The sequence below is a fragment of the Struthio camelus genome, chromosome 1, assembly GCF_040807025.1.
Source record: "Struthio camelus isolate bStrCam1 chromosome 1, bStrCam1.hap1, whole genome shotgun sequence".
NCBI lineage: Eukaryota > Metazoa > Chordata > Aves > Struthioniformes > Struthionidae > Struthio > Struthio camelus.
In genome coordinates this window covers 127,775,723-127,786,013 of record NC_090942.1, presented here as the reverse complement: position 1 = coordinate 127,786,013, position 10,291 = coordinate 127,775,723, and the positions used below count along the sequence as shown (strand labels likewise).

Sequence of the window (10,291 nt, the reverse complement as noted above, 5' to 3'; positions counted from 1 at the left end):
TTTCACATGTTGTTTACTCCAGTGTGAGGGGCTTTCAAACTGGCAAGAACAGGACAGGTATTTCAAGAGACTTCAGTTTTCCTGGTGACATTCCAGGTTCAGCAGCCGCTCGGTGACTCGACAGACTCAGCAGAGGAGATGTGCTTCTGGAAGGAGGAAGATAACGATGGTGCCTGTTGATACACAAGAAAACGCCATCTTTACAGTAGCTGCCACATTGACCAAGTCTCTGTTGTATTTGGCATAGGGATGCTGCAGGCAAGGAAACACTGTCAAATGGGGTGAGGGGCTGCTGAACTCACAGCAAACTGTCATGCATGCAGGTAACTCAGTAGGGTTTTACTTCTGGACTTCTGACTGTGAAAATAAAGCTGAGCGCACAGGGCCAGGAGTAAACAAATGGGCAAGTGTGATAAATCAGTAACAAAGGACAACTAGCTGTGTGCCTATAAACAGGGATGAAGTTGAGAGTAGCAATTCCTCACCACACTGAACGATTATGTCTCAGTGTGCTGTGACAAGAGGATATATATCAGTAACTACGTGGACAGGCACCTTCTTGATGTAGAGACTGGCAAAGTGACAGAAAACAAAGTAGAAATAAATACATGATAAACTTGCAGTGAGATAAAGCTTGTTGAGAATACCTCTGCTGAAACTAGTGATTGATTATTTTAATAGGCAAAAAGTGGTAGTGAAATTTGCAGGTGGAATTTTTCAGGTCAGTAAGGCCTAAAATAGGCTTGGATGAATTCCATATTACTTGAAAGCCAGGAAATTTGGGGCATTATGGCAGAAAAAATAGATGTTGACAAACATAAGGTAATACAGCTTCCAAGACACAACACAAACTTCACAGGCATAGCTGGGCTCTTGAGGAAAGACAGACCTGAGAACTGCTGCAAAGGGCTGGTAGAACAACTGTCATAAACCAAAAGAACACTAAGTGATAAAGACTGCGATAAGAAAAATACCAAATTATAATGCAATAAACTATCATGCCTTTTAGTAGTACATCCTCATCTGGAGTATGTCCAACTTTGGTCCTGCCACCTAGGAAAAGACACAGTAGAAAAAGTTTTGTGACAGAAGTAAATGAGATTAGTTATGGCACTAAGATTTCCCATTAGCCAAGGCTGAGCAGACTGGCTTAGTTTAGAAGGAGAGACCTAGAAGATGGTAAATCTTGTCTCATTTGAAAGCAGCTGTGAACAAACCAGTTAACTAATGCTGCACAGACCATGGACAGTGTGGGATGCAACTGGTCACAAATATTAATTGGATCTAAATTGGGTTTTAGAGACCAAAGCAGCTCTACTCTGTGCCACAAGGCAGCATGACTGTTCATCGGAGGGGACATGGAGGTCTACTTTGGTTCAGAGGGCTCTTGCACTTTCTTCATCGTAGCTTTCACTTTAAAGAGCCGCCTTGAGTTTCCCTATTCTCTGCTTAAGCCTTGTCTGTTGCTGGGTCCTCCAGGCACTGCAGACAACCATTGTAAGTGAGTCTCAATTTTGGACACTGGGTCCAGCTCAGGACACATCTGGCCCCAAGGTCAGCGGAGCACAGAGAGCAATTTTGCATCCCCATCCTAAGGATGTGTCAACTCCCTGTCCCTCAGGACTTCAGTATTTCCCTATCGATGTATTTAGATCTAATCTAATTGGCTAATATTGTTCAAATCCTCTCTGAGAAAATAAATGAGCAAAAGAGACCATCAACTATTTTCAGTCAGTCACCAACACATGAAATGTCTGCTCTTGAAATGAAGTTGAAATAAAATGAAACATGAATTGCTGCAAGCAAACAGCTATAAAGTCACCTACATCCCACAGAGTGCCCAGAATTTTGAGCTATGTATGTGAGCTGCTGTCTCGGCAAAATTAAACACCCCCTGGTGTGTGCCCTACCCTGGCCAAAAGCATCCTGCTCCCCTTCTCTAGCTCAGAGAATTTCTCAGTTTTCTGTCTTCAGTCAATGGATGATCTTAAACTGCCAGGGCAGCTTAATATTAAAAAAAATTAGTCTGTAAAATACCTTGAATAGAGCCAGGAGTTTGTGAGAATTAAAGTACTTAAATCCTCCATGCATCTCGTTGTGGAACTGCGCCTGTCTTCTGGGCAGACAGTGGGCCTACGTCTGTCTTTACAGCACCTACTTAAATCTAGATTGCGACAGTGAATATTACTCTGACGGGGTAAAAATTCCTACCAGACCCTAAATCACTTTGTTTGGGGCATGCCTTCAAATGTCTCTCATCACAATTGTTCAAGCTAGTGGTCAGTTTTAAGTACCAGAAGAATTATTACTACCGGTATTCCGGTACTGCCTAGCAGCCTTAGCGATGCTTGATACTCTGCCAACATAGTGAGTGCCAGTTCCTTAAGCACATAGCTTACAATCTAAACAGATAACAAATGACACGGCAGGAGAAGAAATGTACAGAGAGAGAGGTGAGGTGACTTACCCCATGCTGCCCAGCAGATGAATAAGGGAGTCAAACACAGATGCTAGCTCTCACGATTCCAGTCTGCTGCTCCACTGAACCACTGTATTTTTTCTCTGCAGGCAACCTACCTTTCTTTGTTGGTTTAATCCCACTGTATAATTTCTATCAATAGATACAATATGAAGCTCAGTCTGGTTGGATACGAACTCTTCCAGGGAGCATGTAAGGTTATTTAAATAAGGTTCAGGGATTGTCGAATGATAAAAAGCAAAACACCTGAGAATTAGTTTCAGTTTGAACCCTGCCTTGCTCTGTGGATTGAATCCCATAACTTAAAATGACCTTGTTTCTAATTTTTGGTATCCAAACAGATGCTTACTTTTATTTTAGCAGAGCATTTTCTGTAGCACTTGAAGTTTTGCACTTTTGTTGGAATACAAAGCTGCCGCTAACAACTTACCACTGACCATTGCTGGAGCTCGAGGCGGAAATTCTCAAAGCTCTTCTCTGCTTCAATATTTTTGTGACCAGTGTCTTAGGGGGGGCTCTGCTCTCAGCCATGTGGGTTTCCCCAAAGATTTCCCCAGGGAACGCAAACTTCCCTGTACAGAAGCTGTTAAGATTTGTCTGCCCTGGACAAGGCCAGACCCCCTGTCAGGAGGCAGCAGATACCCATCACTGAACCCTGATCCGGAGAGTCTGTAGGATTTCTTCCTATATAACATTATGCATTAACAGTTGTATGCTTCTCTCCCACCTGATTTCTCCCCACAGTCAAGCATACAGTTTGTGAGACTCAAGTAGAGCAGACCCAGTCACCGTGGTTAGGTCTTAAAAGATCCTTTCAGGCGTAAGACCTGAAAGCATCAGACAGCACTCTACGCAGCACCAGAGCTTTCAAGACAAAAATGCGACAGAGAGCAGGAAGAAAGTAAAGGGCAACACCGTCAACAATCTCCAACTTTTAAAATAGTTGTTTTAAGGATCAAAACCAGGTAAATATGTTGAAAGCACATTAGCGAAAACACAAAGCTAGACCTAAAACCAAAGCTTCTTGAAATTATTGGAAGTCTTTCCATTGCCTTCGGTGGATTAATATCACACTGAAGAAGTATTCCAAACAACAGTCAGTAGGAAAACACTGAATCAAGTAACACACAAGAAAGCTGAAGGTTTTTTGTGCTCTAACTGAAGTCTTCTAATTTAAAAATCACAAATCATAACAACATAATGTAGATAAAGTGGAACCCTCAGACTGCCAGACTGATTTACACTCTGCCAGCACTAAATCCCTTCAGATACAGACCCAGACAGGGGAAGTTGTTCAAGCTGCTAAAATAAACAAGGTATTTTTTCCGGAAGCAGAAGAGATATGGAAACAGGATCCCTCTCCTGTCTCTCTCATAAAACTTCAGAAATACTCTGAAGGCTGGACTGAAATGTTTATTTTGATAGCCAACAGTCAAAACCAAAATATTTTACTTTATGAGAGTCATCGTGACAAGATTACTTGTGAGTTTTTGAGATAAATCTTGCTTTTTCTAACTTTAAATGAAAAAAGGCTGCTTTGAACGTTTTCATAATCAATATAAAATAATATTGTGGAATTTATTCTTCTGCCTGCCGGGTAACTTTAGAAGTCTTTACTGACTTATTAAATCAATATTTACTGATTTACGCTTTTGACACAGAGCTGTTGCTTTTGTTATATTCATCCTGGCAAACAGAAATGGGTATAGGACAGAGTAAAGACATGCTTAGACATCTAAATTGATGAATTTAGTGAAAAAGGACTGAGTTTAACAAAGACTAAAAAGCTTATTTTCTGTGTAAGTCTATGATTCTTTAGTGCTTAATATTATGTGCTGCAAAATTGTTGTAACCTCTAGTATTTACAGCTGATTAAAATATTCTACAAAACTATTAATCAATAACTTGCTCTTCCTTATCTCCCCCTCGATAATATGGAGAAAATCATTCCAAGACCTTTTGTAAGAGGCATACTAAGTAATATAGAGGAGAAAGACATGCTTGCCAACTGTTAGAAAAACATACCTTAAAATTAAGTTTCCAAGTGTCATGTTGTCCCTCACCCCGCAGTTACGCAAACGTGGATCCCAACATAAGACAATTTTGCTATTTCACATCCATTGAAATTTCTTCTCATACATTCAAAAAATTGGTCCAATAGCAGATCTGGGCATAGGTTGAGGCCCTGGAGTTCCCCCTACTCTTCTGTATCTTTTAAAAGTGTGGTCACGCTTGTGATATATTCCCTGGTTCACAACTGTGACGTTCAGCACAGTCAACATGTTATCCCCGTTGTTTATGAGACTTGCCGCACTACCACGACCATTTTGGGAAAAACAGTGGAAGATAAGACTCCATCTGGCTGGCTTGCAATGGAGAAAAAGACTCATGCTTCATCTTCAAGATGAATTACAGTTGAAAACACAAGCAAATTCCTTCCTTCCCCATAAGTATTTCCTTTATGCAGATGGAAAAAATTAGCTGTGGCTACTGATCGGGGAAAATCTGCAATTGCTTTACCTTGCTAATGCTCAACATGATCTGTTTTGAGGATACAGCATGAAATATGCGACTAGTCTCTTCCACAACAAAAAACAAGTTCAAGTAAGATATTAGTCATAAGGGCATAGGATAGAGATGTTCCTGAATTTAATTTTCTTGTTCCTAATCTTCCCATGCCAGGTGCTGCCCAGAGATACAGCAGAATACATGGACACACCCCCATCCGCCTTTATTTTTTTTTTCCTGGAAAGAGAAGATTAAGACTACATAACAGTTATTTGTGATTGACTTGATACCTCTCTAAAACCTTAACCGAGTTTACAGCTAAGGCAGACATATTTCCCAGATAAGAACTGAATATTTATGTAACGTACAGGTTTGGGAAAGGGGCTTTAAAAACCTTTAACTCCCAGGCTAAATCATAAGAAGTCCAAAGTTTCTTTACTTGTTTCAGTACAGCCTTCACAGGACTGCAGCAGAAGACTGCATATGACTCTAAGAATTACTTGCGTGGGAGAAAGTAAAAATTACTGTTGAGTGCGCTAACGGTGCTTATCAAGGTGAAAAAATGCATGGCAAATATTTAAATGTTGGAACTTGCTTAGTATTTGTTTGTGTACTGTGAGAGAAAAATACACCCTCCTCTAACTTAAAAAGCTCGTGTGATCATCCTCACAGTATGCACATAAGGCATAAATCATTTGGAGGAAGTTACTTTTGCCCTGCTTGACCGTGATGAGCTACTGCTGTGCAAAGATATTTTAGTCAATATGTATTTGACATAATTTGAGCCAGTCTCCTAGGTAAGAGTTATTGGTTGTCTCTTACCTTGTTAATAGTAGTACAGAAATGAGTTGGAGAGAGTGGCTTATTAAGAAAATCTCTCCTTTAACTAAGACCCCGTCCCTTTAACTTATATAAATAGATGACTGTCACTCGAGTCAATCTAGAAATGTAGTTTTCTTGTGGCTTTTAGAAAATCTCTTTGACTATTTTAAGACCTGAAATCGAGTTCTAACTGCCTCTGTTAAAGATATCAAGAACTAATCGCAGTGGAACAGAACAGGACCAGAACTGCTAGCATCAGTTATTTCTATCTAGATTTACAAAAAGCAAAGTTAGCTTCAGCAATATTTCCAAATATTCATACAAATAATAGTAACATTCTGAAATAATTTCCTTTGAGCAAAGAATAAAAATGGAACAAATACTAAAGTTAATCTAATGGCTCTCCAGTCTTAAAATATACACTCCAGTTCAATGCTGCTCATGCTGTTGCATCTCATCTTCTAAATCGTCCTTTCAAAAATGATTGAGCAACCTTGGTAACTCAGTTTCTAAAGTAGGTTCTGTTCTTTTTGTTTAGAGGATGGTGGCACAGCATCTTTATTGACCCAAACCAAACAGGAAAAAAAAACCCCAATACTAAAATATATGGACAAATTCAGTTTTGGAGAGGAGATAAAAAAATCTCCTTCTGATTTTGAATAGGTGCATGCTTTTTAAATGAGTTGTGTGACAGTGGCCAGGATTGTCTAAACTAGGTTACCATTTCAATATAATAATCTTATCACTCTGAGACATTGAATAACCTAGTGTACTTTTATTAAGTAAATGGAAGCAGAGGTTAATGAACATTTATTGGACCAATTAAACACCTTGAAATCACAGGCAGTCAGACTGAGAGGCAGCATACTGATAAGATCAAGTTTTCTTTACAAATCTATGAGCCCCTGTACAAAAATAAAGTATAAAAGGGGCAAACAGAAATGTTTTGTTTCTTCCCAAACCCAGGGCCACTTCTGAGGTCACATTCAGCATAAATTTAGAGAAGTCCAAGAGGTGCTCTAAATTATGCAGTGATATTTACAGTACTAGGAGGACTCTTCTCCAGTTGGAAATTATTAACAAAAATCATAACATCAGCTCTGCACCTGCACGAGGCTTCCCCACACAAGGGAAACTTCCAGTTGAATTTATGGCAGCTCTTTGCCCTCTATATGCCATACAAATAATATAGACGGATCAGAAGTGTTTGGGCAGGAGTTAAGGGAGGTATGGATCCGGCAGGCTAAGGAATTCTGGGTTTGCTCTACAGATTACAGAACTGTGTGGCAACTGGTTCACAGAGTTAACCGGGCTGTATGGTTTAGCTCTATTTAAAGCCTAGGTGGATTCTAAGTAAACTTTTTGCTACCTAAGGTTCTTACAATTCAAAACAGTCTATGGTAAAGAAGAGGCAGGACAGTATACCAACCGATGTGCTGTATGGTATTTCCTTTGTCTCTTGATAAAAGGTTATGCAGTGAGAATAAAAGACTCAAAACTCTCAAAGTCAGTGTTTTTACTGTGTAATAATAACAGAATGAGTAACTTCACTTAGAGAAGAAAAGCATATTAGTTATATTAAATCACTACTTATTTCCATCTACATAAGGCAGAAGCACCCTCATGGGCCTATGAGTTTTCTTTCCTTACAGGCTGCAGATACAGAATCTTCAAGAAATTCATGTTAACAGAGTCAAAAGTGTGTAGTCAAACCACTGATGGTGGACTATACCCTAATTATCAAAACTACTTTACCTGTTTAACGTCATAAACATTTGAGATGCGGAATGTGTCACTGAAATCAGATACCAATGCTTACCAGAGAAGATGTTTATATTTCTAACATCAGAAACACTCCACTGCCTGATTTTCAGTAGGTCTTGTCATCTTTGTGCTTTACTGGGAAAAGAGGTAGTTTTGAGAGTGAATTGACCTGTCACTTTGATGAGCTCAGCTAGTGTTTAATACTACCATTGCAACAGCTGATCTACAAGAACACCTGCTAAGATTCATCCAGAACTAAAAAGACACAGCACTACTACTTGAAAAAATACCTCTTACTCACTCTATAGTTCACAGTTTGTACCTATCCCCTTTTACAGGGGCTAAATCCAGAACGGATGAACAGCTCCTCCTTATTCACTGGCTTGTTTATGCTAGGCCTATACAAGATAATTTCTCATTATTTTAGTCACCAGTACTCCACAAGCTATGAAGTCAAGGGGCTCGGGTAAGATCCTTGCCCTGGGACTCAGTCACCAAGTGATCCCCCTTGTAGCATCAGAGGGTTGTGTACCTAGGGCAAAGCTTTGGCTCAAGCTCCCTTCTGCGCTACCGACTGGGAGTCGTTTTGCGAATGCTTTGCAGAGTACACAAGTCGGCTGATTTGGCTGTCCTGGGAGCGTAGCTGGACCTAGATTTTGCCCACGGATTCGACAAGAAGAATAGATGTTAGGTCACCTCATCTGCAGGAGGAAGAGGCAGGAGAGAAGTAACAACTATGCACTGTATGATAAAGATTTAACATGAAGAACCTTTCCTCACTATATATCCAGTGGTCCCAAACAACAGTCTGTAGATCAATTACAGCTGATAGTTCAACTTTGAGGATAAATCCTTCAGGAGCACTGTATAATTTTAATAACGAATGCTAAACTTCATACTATACAATAGAGCAGCCAACTGAGCTTTTAAGATAAGTCATTTTAAGGAGCATCGTACTTCTGACACCCGAAAAGAGGTGGTAATACTTGTTTCCGTTAACCATTTTCAGAAGAAACATAAACCATCTGGGCCAGTGAGGGCATGAAGAAGGGAAACAAAAGATAAGGTTAGCACATGGTTAAATTTTTTACTTGACTCTGCTCTAATTCTAAATTAGTTCAAATTGTGTGTGTGAGCAGAGCCCCTGGAATACACTGTAGACTGTATTCCTACCAGGGCCTTCAGTTAATAGATTTTAAGAAAAGTTTTCTCACTGTAACAGTCACTGATTTGTTCTTAAAACTCCCTGAATAAATCTGTGATGAAATGAAGGACCCAAAAGCATTTAATTGTTGAACACATAAAAGGAAGTATATTTAAAATAAAAAAAAAAATTTGGTCAGACTGTAGAGTCAATTACCATTTTCAAAGGAATTTACAGGGCTGTTGTAGATGAGTCTTTTGGAATAGTCAGTTTATCGCAATGCCTAAACTGGTTTCTTCATTGCACGTTATTTTCTTTTAAAATGTGTGCATTTTTAAACAATTACATACATATTAAAAATCAGCATTTCTTTGCTTAAACTTAATTAAAACGTTAATACTCTCAGACAACACAGATCTGAAATGGTGAAACCAGTAATTGCCCCCTCCCACCTTACAACAAATTAAATTGAGACAAAATTACAAACACATTTCACTACATGATTATTATTAATAAAAATCATTTTTTTTTTTTTATAAAGTTACCCAAAATGCAAGGGATGTGCATAGGTTACAACTTAGTCAGAATAATATTTTACTTTATTCCCTTGGGTACGTTTTCCCATGAACGGAATGTACTTTGCTGTAGATTACAGTTTTTTCAACACAGATACACCAACGGCATGAACGCTTGCGACTGTCCACATGCATTAAGAGTCAAGACCCAATTTCAAATTTCTAAAAATTTTACAGAGTTCTTCAAAGAGACAGTATCACATTACCTGGATGTTACACAAAAGTACTTAAAAATACTATTCTAAAAAAAAAAAAAAAAAAAAAAAGCGAAGAAAGGCCTTTAAAATTTATGAGTTTGTTTTGTAACCACTAGACTAATTATTTCAAATAAATAAAGGAAAGCAAAGTATTCCAATCCATAAAAATCAGACTCTAAAAAGAATGTAGTGTTCCACCCCCAAGTTAAGGTAACAGAATCATATTATTATTACTATTAAAATAGATTATAGAAAGCAGCATCTATTTTGTGCAGTTTTTAGGGGCCTTTGAAATAAAAAGCTATGATTTCCAAAAATATAACATTCCAAAGGACTGAATAATACATTTATTTAAAGATACATTTTATTAAAGTTTAGGAGAAATGATTAAAAAAGAGATACTGTCTCTTTAAATTAGTGTTTAATTTGTCTTTTTTTTCCCCCCCTCCTCCTATCTATTAGGACATGACAATAATTATAAATTTAGGTCACACTACATCTAGGTAGTCTCTAGGGGCCAAGACCTGTTGACACAAGGTCAATAACGAAGAGGTTTTCCATGTATGAGGTGGTTCCCAGTAATGGTAAGTCCCCCCCCACCCCCCCAATTATCTGGTGACTGGCCTAATAGACCCAGGAGACAGGAACCCACTGTGATGCTGTACAAACAAGCTCAATGGCTTCCTCCAGGTGCCTGATTGTTTCATCAATTTCATTGTTGATAATTGTTAGATCAAAGTAGTGTGCATATGTTCTCTGTAAGATTTCAGACTCCTTTTGCAGGCGCTGAAGAGATTCGTCC

General features: G+C 38.8%; 1 protein-coding gene across 12 annotated transcripts in view; it reads right to left on the bottom strand.

The window, feature by feature from the left end:
* Positions 1-32: 32 nt before the first annotated feature.
* CASK (calcium/calmodulin dependent serine protein kinase) overlaps positions 33-10,291 on the bottom strand; it is a 242,401-nt gene continuing 232,142 nt past the window's right edge. For 11 of the 12 annotated variants that reach the window (XM_068916232.1, XM_068916252.1, XM_068916280.1 and 8 more), the window contains 2 exons: positions 1,003-10,290; positions 33-173 (listed from right to left, as the gene is read on the bottom strand). In XM_068916232.1, the coding sequence (XP_068772333.1) occupies positions 10,114-10,290 (177 nt within the window). In that variant the 3' untranslated portion in view covers positions 33-173; positions 1,003-10,113. The remainder of the gene's footprint in view (positions 174-1,002; position 10,291) is intronic. The other variant, XM_068916242.1, reaches the window with a different exon arrangement.